The sequence below is a fragment of the Anneissia japonica genome, unplaced genomic scaffold, assembly GCF_011630105.1.
Source record: "Anneissia japonica isolate Jap-2015-1 unplaced genomic scaffold, ASM1163010v1 scaffold560_len657749_cov147, whole genome shotgun sequence".
NCBI classification, from domain to species: Eukaryota; Metazoa; Echinodermata; class Crinoidea; order Comatulida; family Comatulidae; genus Anneissia; species Anneissia japonica.
The window spans coordinates 55,180-69,798 of NW_022754288.1; the positions used below are offsets into that span (position 1 = coordinate 55,180).

At 34.5% G+C, this 14,619-nt stretch overlaps 1 protein-coding gene across 1 annotated transcript in view; it reads left to right on the forward strand.

Moving 5' to 3' along the window:
• Positions 1 to 14,619, forward strand: part of LOC117123171 (complement C3-like) — an 80,314-nt gene that overhangs the window by 52,377 nt on the left and 13,318 nt on the right. The window contains exons 20-23 of the mRNA XM_033269024.1: positions 1,618 to 1,697; positions 2,959 to 3,094; positions 9,182 to 9,286; positions 13,617 to 13,811. Coding sequence (XP_033124915.1) covers positions 1,618 to 1,697; positions 2,959 to 3,094; positions 9,182 to 9,286; positions 13,617 to 13,811 — 516 coding nt within the window. The remainder of the gene's footprint in view (positions 1 to 1,617; positions 1,698 to 2,958; positions 3,095 to 9,181; positions 9,287 to 13,616; positions 13,812 to 14,619) is intronic.

The following is a 14,619-nucleotide window of genomic DNA, read 5'->3' on the forward strand; positions in this document are numbered from 1 at the left end:
CTGGCAACCAATGTAGCTGCTCCAATGCTGGTGTGATGTGCTGCCTTGCTGGGATGTGGAGAACCAAACGGGCTTGGATGTGGAGAACCAAACGGGCTGCGATGTTCTGAACACGCTGGATCCAACGTGTTCTGAACATGCTGGAACACGCTGGATTTGTGAGTAGCCCCACAAATATAGTTGTGGCGTAATGTAATAATAATGTATAAATTAAATGAAATTTCTATGAAATTAAAGAATCAAAATGAACATCATATTGTTTTATAGCAGTTTATTCATTATACAGAACATTTTTAAACCATGATCAAACTCTTGTATTTTGTATCTTAATACGAATGACAGTTAAATCTTAGAAACATGAATAACCGGGAAGGAGATTGTACTTTAGCCATTGTGTTACAACAAAGAAAAGTGTGTAGAGAATACTGTGAGTTTGTATAAATGCCTGTGATTGCATACTGTACTGTAAACTAAAACTACACAATATAAATTAAACATCCATTGAGTGATTTTAGAAGAACAACAGCGAAGTCTCCCGTAGTTTTGCCAGTCAAAACTACAAACTGGTTGAGCTGAATTCGAGCAATCATCGATATTTAAAAATGTCAGTGAACCTCATTAGCCACATCAGGGGCGCAGTGGGGGGGGGGGGGGCGAAGCCACTGAATAAAGCACCGCATAGATGACTTGGTCTCTGTCAGTGCATTAATAACTTTTTGGTCAACCATTGTCAATTGCCAATCAAAAGTTGCATATATTGTCTTTTCTTGGATTGGCTGCATCCGTATCGTAGTTTATATCATCCAATGTTACATTCATAGGCTGTAATTGCTGAATTAATTCCATCGTATTCTTCTTGAATTAATTCTGTAGTTTCATTTTTTGAATTGCAAATGAATTGGTTGGTAAAATTGTGTTGACGCGTTTTCCAAACCTCAGTTGCTGAGGAACAAGTGTGGTACAAAACTTGCTCTTATCAAAATGATCTGTTTTTCTAAACGTTTGTTTGTATTGACTCTCGCCAGACTTCCCGTCAGAACCCCATTGACAAATTAGCTTGCATGAAAATGGTTCATTTTCAAGGTTTTCAATAAATTATGTAGTGGTCTCTATTTGTTCCTGGATGATTCTCAGTGCAGTGTGATCGAGAAAGATTTGGCTGAATCCTCATCGACTGCAGATATACCAACAGGATAGCATTGCTTTTTTGCTTCTCTTATTTTGTTGTAAGGAGGGTAGATGTTAGGCCTTTTGCGTTTTGCGCCACATCTCACCGTTTGGTAAGATCGTTTAGTCATGTCTGACTGTACGAAGAGGGACAATGTCTGATCTGCCTTGAAAGATTCCGGTTTGTCTACAGGTTTTGTGATGAGTTTCCTTAGCGTGGTAGGACATGACGGAGTCATCATTGACAATTTTAGCACATACTTCAGATACCGATTGATCTTCAGAAGTTCAATAGGTTCATTTTGTGTCAACATGCTTTTCTCTTTCGCAATCTCTCAGAAAGATTCTCCTATACTTTGATAGGACGTCCCAGTTTGGGTTGTCTTCGGTGTGTGTTCTGCTGAAATGGAAGGAATATCTTGTCCTTTGTTCTGAGTTAAAACATTATAGCTTCATCCGAACAAGTAATGCTGTTGTCAAACTACGAGTTTGTTTTGCACCATCATAAAGCCAAGAATATACTGAAGATGGTGATATAGAAGTTAAAACATGAATCCACATGAATCTAAACTTTCTCCCCTTCTTTTCTAAAAACACAATTCCTAATATTTTTTTCAGTGGTTTAAACAATGATTTATTAGTTCTCCAATTACTGTACAAGAAACGTGTACACATTGAAATGATTCTGAAATTTCTTTAATACAACAATCGTGGTTTAATATAATTTTGTCAATTATAGCATTTAAAATATTTATTAGGCGATTCCCGACCTTCGTAGAAAAATACCACCCTTAAAATTTGTTTAAATGTAAAATATTTTCAGTGTAGATTCTCCAGGGTATACCCTTCTTCACCAAAATGAACTTTTAGCACACTTTTATTTCTCTGTGTGCAATGACAGGAGCTATGAGATGGACCAGTACACCTGGATAACCCCCTCTTCGACTCGAAAGATGTAATGCGTTCTATTTAGTGCACATTAGCCAATTGTGTACACTGGGCCTACGGCTTATATTTTTTATCTAAGAAGTCTTATTTTCTTAACAAAACATAGGTGAACGTGCCGCTCGAACGATATTTTATGGCTATATGTTGCGGTGCCACTACCTTGATCACTCGACCATTTGACTCGTCATCTTAGTTCCGTTGCCTTTTGGTTTAATTGGGTTTATTGTATATTATTATCATTCTTAAACTTTATAAAAATTTTTATGAAAATCTGCTATACAACCTATTGTATGCACATTAATCGTTTGTACTTAGAAAACCGGTTAATTTTTTATTCGCTTTTTGTTCCTTCATCTACAACTTTTCATATAATACCTTGTTGCTTTCAGCACATCTACTCTTTATGGCTGATATTACCTATCTCAATAATACAGTCACCTTACGAACTCCACTGCGTGGACGGAAACTAGCGAAAATATATACACATTTACTAGCCAAAATAACTAAATATTCTCAGAATAAGAAAATTGCGTTTAGCAATTTATAATACTCATTGTGATTATGATTGAAAAATAATACACAAAGAAGCAAGAACATTTACACGAAATCTTTATTGATGGAATATCAATTGTATTTTAGATAGCTAGAAGAAAAAAAACTATTATATAGAATTTTGCGATTTTCACGCGTCCTTAATTTTCGCGATCATCGCTTTATTGCGAAAATAATTAGCTTTACAGTAGCTGATCTTTAAAGTGATAAATTCTGTCATTACTTGAAAATAGTTGTTAAGCAGACTAACGCGGTTTTACCTTTTTCATCAATTAATTTTTTTTTCAACAGGCTGAAGGTGTTGAGAGGTATCATTCTACAAATATTCTTATTGACCCAACTGGTGCACGTGATAGTGCTGCTGAAGATGGTGATGCCCAAGAGGATGATGTTCCATTAGATAATGAATTTCCATTCAAACCAGAAAGTAAGCATCAATACGAAAATACACCGATACAACAATTATATTTATTTGAATTTTTTAAGTCTGTACCATAAGTCTATTTTTTTTCAAATTGCAACTTTCGGTTTATAAATTTTGTTCAATTTAATTTCAATTTAATTTTAATTTTAATTTTATTTCAATTCAATTTCAATTCAATTTCAATTCAATTTCAATTCAATTTCAATTCAATTTCAATTCAATTTCAATTCAATTTGGTAACAAAGCAACGGGTGGATCTATAAATTACAGTATGATTTAATCATCAGTCGTAATGCAAGGAGAAGCAATTGAGTAAATAAGGCCAATAATAATTGCGTTCTGGGTGCCACTCTCGCCCGTGATGTCGATCAGTATAAGGGCACTCCCCAACCCCAGCACAGCGATTGGATGCTAAACGTTACCTTTAAATCAAACTCTTCACGTATATCGATTATCATCATCTACACTATCTATGCACCTTACTATTGCATGATTCGTGTTTTGAACTATTTTTAGCCTGCATTGATGGCACATAGTTTTTTTTTTCCATTTTGGTGCCGTTTCTTTGTTTTCCTTAACAACAAAGAAGCCGCAGTTTCACTGCATAGCTGTTACGTAACTAAACACCAAAATTGCTGTAAGAACTGTCAACTGAGCTGTCAATCGTCGCTGAACACCTACGCTGTAGTACAATCTTTTATTTATCGACAGTGATGTGCGATGGCCGAAAATCATAAAGAGAAACATAAAAAGAAAAAAGGATACGCAGTGGCTGTTGGAATAACGCCTGCAATTTATGATACAAGGCCTGAATGAATGCCAAGCTAATACGGAGGCTATTCCCGGAGCCACCTTTCAGGGGCTGCCAAACATAGAAAGTCAAGGAATACCTAATTACTCTCCCCATGTAGGTTGTACTACGTTAAATAAACCATACAAAGATTGTAACATTTCCGAAGATGAATCCGTTCCTGACAGACTACCTGTAAATATACTAATGCTGCAGGGCCGGCGGAACGTTTTTCAAAGTGGAGGGGGGGGGGCGCTTATAAGATGAATGGGAATATGAATCATGCAGATATGGAATCAAATCTAGGGGGTCCGGGGTCCTTCCCCGGGAAATGTTGATTTCTAGATGGCGGGAAATGACTTTTCTCGACTTTTGAGCTAGGTGTCTAATGACTTTGTTCTTCAAAATTCTTCAAAAGTCTAATGACTTTGTTCTTCAAAATTCAGGGTTTTCCCACTCTTGAAAACGGTCAGGTAAACTTCTCATTCTTATTACAGTAAATAAGCCTGTGCGTAAACATACATAAAAAAAATGAGTAGTTGCGTAGGCCTACGTATTCTTTTTTCAATGAATCGATAAGCTCCAAAGAAAAAAGGGGGTCGGGGGTTCTCCCCTGGGAAAATTTTGATTCCTAGATGGCGGGAAATGAGCTTCTGCGATGAGGTGTCTTAATTACTTTTAAGTTCTTAAAAATTCAAGATTTTTTCCCTTTTGAAAACGATCAGGTAATTTTTCCCATTGCTTTTAGAGTAAATAGGCCTTATGAGTGTATACATACATTAAAAAAAAAAAAAAAAATGAGAAGTTGCATACGATTTTTTTCCCATGAATCGATAAATCCCAAAAAGAAAGGGTGGTCTGGGGGTTCTCCTCCTGCAAAATTTTGATTCCTAGAAGGCGGAAATTAGTTTCCCCGACTTTTGAGGTGTCTTTTTATTACTTTTAAGTTCTTCAAAATTCAAGGATTTCCCCCCTTGAAAATTATTATAATGAATCAATAAACCCAAAGAGAAAAGGGAGGTTCAGGTTTTCCCCGGGAAAATGTTGATTTTTAAATGGTGGGAAATGAGCTTTCCCGACTTCTGAAGCATCTTTTAGCGACTTTTAAGTTCTTCAAAATTCAAGGCTTTCCCCTCTTGAAAGCGGTCAGGTAAATTTCCCCCATTGTTATTACAGTAGATATGCCTTATTTGTGTATACATACATAAACCAAAATTGAGTAGTTGCATACGATTTTTTTTCCATGAGTCGACAAATCCCCCAAAAAAGGGGGTCCGAGGTTCTCCCCCTGGAAAATTTTGATTCCTAGAAGGCGGGAAATGAGCTTCCCGACTTCTAAGTTGTCTTTTAATTACTTTTAAGTTCTTCAAAATTCAAGGTTTTCCCCTCTTGAAAAGTATTATAATGAATCAATGAACCCAAAGAGAAAAGGGAGGTTCGGATTCTCCCCGGGAAAATGTTGATTTCTAAATGGTGGGAAATGAGCTTTCCCGATTTCCAAAGTATCTTTTAGCGATTTTAATTAAAGTTCTTCAAAATTTAAGGTTTCCTCCCTTAAAAACGGTCAGGTAATTTTTTTCCACTTGTTACAGTAAATAAGCCTTTATGTGTGTATACATAGGCCTACATAAAAAGAATTGAGTAGTTGCATACGAATTTTTTTCTTTCATGAATTGATAAATCCTAAAAAGAAAGGGGGTCCTCCCCCGGGAAAATTTTGATTCCTAGGTTGCGGGAAATGAGCTTTTCCGACTTCTGGGGTGTCTTAATTACTTTTAAGTTCTTCAAAATTCAAGGTTTTCCTCTCTTGAAAACGGTCAGGTAATTTTTTCCCATTGCTTTTACAGTAAATAGGCCTTATGTGTGTATACATACATAAAAAAAAACCGAGTAGTTGCATACGATTTTTTCCATGAATCGATAAATACCAAATAGAAAGGGGGTCTGAGGGCTCTTTCCAGGAAAAGTTTGATTCTTAGAAGGCGGAAATTAGTTTTCCCGACTTTAGAGGTGTCTTTTAATTACTTTTTAAGTTCTTCAAAATTCAAGGTTTTCCCCTTCTTGAAAATGATACAATGAATCAATGAACACCAAAGAAAAAGGGGGCCCGGGTTTCCCCGGGAAAAAAATTTCGATTTCTAGATGGCGGGAAATGAAAATTTTTTCTTCAAAATTCAAGGTTTTCCCCGTCAGGTAATTATTTCGCATTTTTTATTTTATGTGTGTATACACATAAACAAATGAGTAGTTGCATGCGTATACTTTTTTCCATGAATCGATAAATCTCATAAAGGATGGTCCGGGGTTCTCCCCCTGGAAAATTGTGATTCCTAGATGGCGGGAAATAAGCTTTTTCGACATTTGAATTGTGTCTTAATGACTTTTATGTTCTTCAAAATTCTAATTTTCTTAAGTGTATAAAAAAAAAAAAAAAAAAAAAAATCAGCTCACGGGTCCTGAAAAAGTAGGTCTAGAATTCTTTCCTCCCTTTTTTTTGGCCCAAGGGAGGGGTCAGGACCGATGACCCCCCTCCCCCAGATCCGCCAATGTGAATTGCGAGAAAATGTAACTCGGTCGGGGACTGGATAAACATTTTCTTTTCCATCCTTCTCCTCCTTCCCTCTTTCTTTTCTTGCATTTCTTTCCGATCATACAAAAATCTCCAGACATTATATATTTTTTGCCAAACAGTGGGGGCCCGCCCCCCAGCCCCCCGGTTCCGCCGGTCATGTACCTGTCTCTTATACACATCTAGATGTGTATAAGAGACAGGTCGTAATGCAAGGAGAAGCAATGAAGCACAAAAAAAATTATATCGATTAAATAAGCCTTTGAAACCCCTAAATTGTTAAAATTTTCGGGGCCTTCGCCCCCTGGACCACTTTCGAAGCCTTTTATTCGAAGCTCGACCACGCCCACATTGCTTTCGTCGGGGAAATCTGACCCCTCGTCGGGGACCTCCCCCCCCCCCACGTCGAGCACAAGTGTGCGGTACAACCTCAAAGGGAGACGACGCTGCCTTGATATCTGAAATTGATAAATTGCGTAGCAATAATAAACATCTTAAAAAAGAATATAAATCAATTAGATGTGATGTCGCCTTTTTGCAAAACATATTGTCCTGTTTGAAAAAGAGAGGCAAGTAAGCTTACTCAAAACCCACTATACTCTGCTGAAAAAGCAAAGAAAGAAGCCAACGAAGAGAAAACAAATTGCTGTCGACAACTTTGAAGTTATACCGGCTTACTCGTCCCATAAACGATCCAGTTCGGAGTCGGAATACAATAACAAGCGATCTTGCGCCGATGTCTCTAGACTCTCAAATGGTCCTATTTCACTATCTACTAAATTTCACAAATCATCTGTTCTAGTACCTTACGAAAGCCTATTAGGGTCACAGAAATATATATTTTTATGTCGTAACTACGACTTATTATGTCGAAATTTCGACATAATAAGTCGTAATTACGACATACGTATGTCGTAATTTCGATGTCGAAATTTGGACATAATAAGTCCTAATTACAACGTACGTATGCCGCCGATTCGTTGCCAGGGTTTAATCCGGCGTTATTTTCACCTTGGATTGACTTATAATGAAATTATTTCAATTCTGCTGTCAAAGCATAATGTATTTATAAGCAAAAGGACTCTAAAACGACGACCTCTTAAAATGGGCCTGTTCAGGCAAAAAACCCCACTCAGACCTGTTGGATATAGCTTGTTTTATTGAGAATGAGCTTCAAACGTCAGGGCATTTAGATTTACTATTATTATCCTATTATTAATAAATACACAGAAAAGGTAAAAGTTACCAATCAGGCTAGCTGCTGGTCGACGAAAGCCTCTCTAGGCATCTGGTCATTAATGTTGTCAGTCCTACTTAACTTTCATTACGCGACATGCATAGATCTATAGTGGCCCAAGCCTATGTCGTAATTACGACATAAATATGTCGAAATTACAACATACGTATGTCGTAATTACGACTTATTATGTCGAAATTTTGACATACGTATGTCGTAATTACGACTTATTATGTCGAAATTTCAACTTACGTATGTCGAAATTTCGACATAATATGTCGAAATTACGACATACGTATGTCGTAATTACGACTTATTATGTCGAAATTTCGACTTACGTATGTCATAAATACGACTTATTATGTCGAAATTTCAACATACGTATGTCGAAATTACGACATAATATGTCGAAATTGCGACATAATATGTCGTAATTACGACATACGTAAGTCGAAATTTCGACATAATAAGTCGTAATTACGACATACGTCTGTCGAAATTTCGACATAATAAGTCGTAATTACGACATAAAAATATATATTTATTAGGTACCCTGGCAAATATTAACAACAAACGACTCGTTCCACTGCTGAAGTTGCAACGGTACAAGGTTTCATAACCCAGGAAATTAAGAATAAACTTTAATCAAATGAGCAGGGCCCTGCTTGTCTGTTCATTCACGAAATCACAAACTCTATCAAGATCATGGGTATCATTTGTTGGATGAGGGCTTTTTCGTTAGTAACCTCTAGTACCGAATTGAGTATGTTGTAGCAAAGAGTATCTTTGGTTTTAGGCTTGAAAGGTCGAAAGTCATACCGTCGTTAATTTTAAAGGTACTTTCGTCAACATGACAACTCATTTCATCTATTTTATCGTAATTAGATAATCGATTGTATTTTTAATCGACAATTTCTATAATTTTTGTAATTCGCCTTCAATTTCAATTTTAATGTACTTAAAATTTGTGAATGGAGCATCGATGGACATTATGTTTTGAGGAATGTCAATAAATGAAAGTTGTATTGAAATGTTTATGGGCCTAGTCGTACCTTTGGAGATTATAGGCTTATCTATGTAGCTGTTGTGAATTCCAACTGTCCACTACTAGACAATGTACCAACAGCTTCATATAAGGCCTTTAACAAATGTTTGTTTTTTTTTGTTTTACCATTTAGGGACAGGCATGTGGCAATATTTTCTTCGCTTCCCTGAAAACTACACAGTAATACAGTCAGTAACACAAAATATGGCTCTTGGCACTTGTGATTTGTGGCTGAATAACGAAATCATGACTATTATTTACATAAAGAATGGTTCATAAATTCATCAGACCAAAAAACAAAAACACCCCACCCCTTTATTTCGTATTTTAGGGGGCAGCAGTGAAGGCTAACATTATGATATGTTGATTAACATTGGTGTAACATGGCTATTGTTGTTTTCAGTAGTTATAATAATAATAAAATAATGTTATTTTCATCTGTCGTTTAGCTTTCAAAGATCGTGCTAATAAACTTCAGACGGACACTATCGATATACGAGTCTCCGACTTGAATGCCATTGCAGGAACGGAGCAATGCTATGTCACGTTTTTTGGTAAGTCATATTTTCTGTTAGGTTTCTGAATAAAGTTTACTTTGACACATGTGTTATTACATCCTCAGTTTTATTAATAATTTTACTACAATATATCAATGTATCTAATCATCGGCTTAAATTTTTAAGGCAATATAAAATAAAAATCTAATAACATGAGTAATTTATGTATATGATGGCATTTGTGAAATGTAATGTTGTTTTATATAGCACTTTTTACCTTCTCAAAGTACTCAATGTGTGAACACTCTCGTACAGTGACATCATTCTACTCTAAAATTCACCTCGTGAATGAGCTACCCGTAAACTGATACTAGCTACTTTCGTTTGTCCACAACAAGGGCTGTGTAGACCAGTACAACGGAATAATCGCAATAGTTTTACAGATTAGAACATCAGTAATGTAAAACATAATGCGCTTATTTCGATTTACATTGATCATGCATTAAATGTCTCAATTAAATTGAAAAATTTGGCTTTAATCGTAAAAATAATTTAATTTCATAAGTATATATATTTTTTATGGGAGAAATGTTCACATTTCTGGAATATACATATACTGTCTCTTATACACATCTAGATGTGTATAAGAGACAGGTTCTAGTACCTTACGAAAGCTTCCACAGTCTTTGATTTTTTATATAAATTTACATTATTTCGTCTTTTTTGTTTTCTTTTTAGTTTATAATATACATATGCCGTGTCTATATTCATGAATTTCACTATACACAATTACTGTATGTTTGTTATAATATAAAGGAATGTTAAAGGAAAAATTAATTGAATTACTTTTTTCTATCTTTGTTTCTTTCTGTTCATTTATAACAATAAATTTCCACTATTTTTTCTTTATTTTTTTAAGTACATAAAATATGGCCTTGTATCGTTTCTTACTTTCCTTTTCCTTGTTCTATATTAGTATATCTATCAACCTTCATTCTCAAAGTAATGTCATACTTAAATTAATTCTATATAAATGTAGACATTGTCTTACCTAAATCTGACAAAATGTTATTTATAATAAATACGGAGGCCGCAGGAAGTGTAGTCTACTACTACATCTCGTGTTTCTATTATGAGGTTTTTAAAAGAAACATTGTGGTGTCCAATATCATTTATGACACCACAACCTTTTGTCCATAAGGTCTGAATATACATACAACTAAATAAAATGTGTTTTTCATCTTCTACCTCTCCAAATGTTTACTGCATGTGTCATTTTCCTTTAATTTCCATATATAAATCATTTCGTTTGTCAGCAATATTCTATGTAAGATCTTGTACAGTAGTTCTGTCTTTCATTTTACATACATTTTGTAGCCAACATGACTTTCAATCAGTATTTTCATACTATTGGGTCACTTTCCTTTCTTTTTGCTTTTTTATCTTTCCTTTTCTTTTCCTACCTTAGTGTATTTTAAAGTTATCTTTTTTTACCTTTCCTGTGTGTTTCTTTCTCTTATCTTTCTTCTCTTTTTTCTTATTTTCTCCCTTATTTTTTCCCTTTTCTTTCTTGTAATACCTTATCTTTTCTAATCTTACCTTTTCTTTCCTTTTCGTTTTTACAATTATTTCTTTTCCTTACATTCTTTTACAATTTCGTAGGTTTCCTTGACTATTTTGTTCTTTTCTTTCTTATGTTTCGTTCTTTCCCTTTTCTTTCTTATATTTTGTTTTCTTTCTCAAACTCTTTTTATGGTTTTCTTGACCTGTCTTTCCTTTCCTTATTTTTCTTTCTTTTCTTTCATTTCTTTTCATTTCCTAGTTTATCTTACATTTTCAAAACTAAAGAACTTATAATTCTTTCTTTTCTTTTTTCTTTTTTTTTTTGTCCTTGCCTCTTTCCTGTTCCAATTTCATTTTTTTATTCCCTCTTACATTTTCTTTCTTTCCAGTCTAATTCATTTTAATTCCTTACTTCATTAAAAACAGCAATGTAAAAAATACCTTGGTAACAGTATGTCAGAGGCTAATGATGTCTATTGAAGCTGCCCTTGATGTGCTGACTTATTTACTCACCTGAGAACTTAACTGCAATATCAAGAATCGAGGGTGCTTTTGTTCTATCTTTGGTGACATTAAATGCCAACATTTTACAAGGATGATTATTTTCGCGCCTGAAGATGTGTGAGCACCACTTCATTTGTTGATCCTGATAGACGTTCGTCATTGATGAGGTCTTGGTTACCAAGTATAGCTGCTTGTCGTTACTTCGGCTGAACCCCCATTCGATTGAAATATTGTCATTGGATGAGCCGAATGAAGAGCGGAGTTTTTCCTTTTGAAGCCGTATTATACCATGTTCCTTAGAAAGAGCTATAGGTTGATTAAATTTATTTGTATTTCATTTTGAGCCAGGACTAAGTAAGTTAGAGAGGAATATTCGGGTTGGTGAGCATCTGGCGATGTTTGGCCAAGGTGATTCGTGGGCTTGATATATACGATTATGTATGTTGTCACAGGTATTCCATGCACACAAGTATTTAAGCCGTCAACAACTAGCAAACCAATCATTTGTTTGATGAAGATCTGTTGATAACGGATCGAAACATTACAAACAGTATTTATTAGTTTAATTGTATGAATTATTCCATGTCCTTAGTGCAGCAGTTTTTTTTTAATTGTAATGAAACTCTCTGGTAGTGAACCATCAAGGTTTTCATCCAAGTTCCACACTATGGTTTCAATGTTTAGCTCATTAATGTATATTATTGGCGTAAGGCCAGAGGATGGAAATTTACTTCGTTGTGGTCCGCTGCTAGAGGAATAACATATCGTATAGACAGTTTCTCTGCGTATGTGATTTATAATCTATGCTTCCATATCCTTATTGCATAGTCTGTGTAGAGACAAAATACAGAAGAATTTATTTACGTGATCCAGTGCAGCAGATAAATCGATGTAGCATGTATAACATGTGTTTAGATCAATAAGCTACCGTACCTCTTGCTTCATCAAGAATATTCCATAATTTCGGACGTTTTAAACTCTAAAGTCAAACTTAGTGTTGGAAAGTTGTTGCCCATAAATAGAGTTAATCTGCGAAGTGTTATATTAATACCATGAACCTATTATAAGAGCCTATGAGGATAGATATAGCTCTGTATTGTTTTTGATCCTTATCCTCTTCATTTTCTTTTTAATATAGGCCTAATTGCCACTGAGAGAGCGTTTTTGATTCATTCCAAATTTCTTTGAAGTATTTTTATCTCTGGTGAGGAGCTCTAGGAACACTCGGCTGATTGATTAATAGATCTTTTCGGCTGATTGATTTATAGATTTTTTTGTATGGCGGCCGTTAGGGCCAATATACTCTGCTGCATCTATTATACTGCCCTCATCGGAGCATTTGAAATTACGAACTTGTTTTCACTTCATTTGTGACAGTTTTCAGTAAGTCTTATAATAAACTATATTAACACAATAATTAATGTGTAAATATTGCTTAATATTTTCTTATTTGTTAGCATGCTTTTGTAAGTATAATATTTGTGAAACATGAAACATATGTTTGTGGGGTTATGATTAGCTTTTATTTATTTTATTATTTTCGTATTTATACGTCCTACTTTAAAATCTAAAATATATTTTCATGTGCATTAATACATTGGATATTGCTGCATATATAACCAAAATATTCTCAATGTTAATTTGGTAATAATGTATATTTACATTACATCTTATTAACGCTATTTTTGTTAAACCATAAATACGTATTTAGAATGTAATTCCACATCTAAATAACGTTGAAATTGTGTGACATACCTAACCACAACGTTTGCAAACGTTATAAAAAAAAAACGTTGTGTTTGCTTGGATTGTACTTATTTTTCAGAACAGTCGACATTTTACATTGCTTTTGCTTAAGTGCAAAAAGCTCTAATTTACCTTTCAACAACAAAAAATAAATAGAGACTTTGTATGTTATAAAAATATTATAATATTAATAATTTTATATACAATATCATATTTAAGAGTAAAACAGAATAAATATGTGTAAAATGTGTTTTTGTTTTATTAATGTGTTTTAATAACAAAATAAGTTTCATTTTAAAAATTATATTTCTTATTGTTAGTCTTCAATATTGTAATTACAAGATTGCAAATTAACCTAAATTGATACGTGGCAATTCATGGGTAAACTTATACGCACTTATACTAATGTATTAGCACTCGTTGCTTGTAGTCAAAATAATATACAATGTCACGTAACCAACAATCATTAATCAGGGAGCAGTTATGTTTTAGCCATTGGAGTGAAAAAGTATATATTTACATGGGAGATTATGTATTCTTTATTTTATTCTTTATATTATCTTATATATTTCAGGTGATATAATGACCCCAACCGTCAGTTCAGTGATCAATGGTTTAAATCCTGGGTCATTGATTGGAAAACCAATGGGATGTGGTGAACAGACTATGATGTATATGTCAGCCAACGTTTACACAATGCTTTATCTAAGCAAAACTAATCAAATCACAAATGATATTGAGGTGAACGGTTTTGAAAACGTCAAAAGAAGTAGGTACAGGGCGTAATGATGATGATGATGATGATGATGATGATGATGATGATGATGATGATGATGATATTATGAATGCCTTATGTGTCAAAGTAGAGAATATTTTTTAAGATCACTCTGTTTTTCTATTAGGGCTGCTTAATGTATTATAAATGTACTAATGTGAGCTTTCGGACAACACTAGTCCTTCCTCATATTCCTCGTTTAGTGTACTATAAGATCTCTCTTAATAATCATTGATTTTAAAAGGTATGGAGGTTTTAAGTAAAAGTTCCCAGTGATTTTCTTTATCCTTACGATATTTGTGTCTCCAATTAGCATTATAGTGTGCCTTGGAATAGCACGCTAGATAGATGGCGCATTACAAGTGCTGTTTTATTGCTGCAGCTGCTGCTGCTGTTGTTCTTCTTGTTGTTGTTCGATTGCAATAACTCTGAAATGTGCAACTGAGAGACCGGCTGAATTGAAATCTTCGGCTACTGGTTGGTCAAGCTTATATGATTTGATAGCTGATCTATGTAGTGTCATTCTCATATGAAAGGTGTTTTTGTTTCCCCGACATATTTTTTACCACAAATATTACAATATATGAGACAAATGACATTTTTAGTGAAGCAATTAATTGATTGCCATATCCAAAATTATGTGGTTTGTTTGCTCTTGGACGATTGTGTAGAATCGCAAAAAGCACGATTTGCATGATGAAACAAAAAGATAACTGTCCAAATTATGGCTATGGACTATGAACGTTGTATTCGTAACTATACACACACACACACACACACACACACACACGCACACACACAC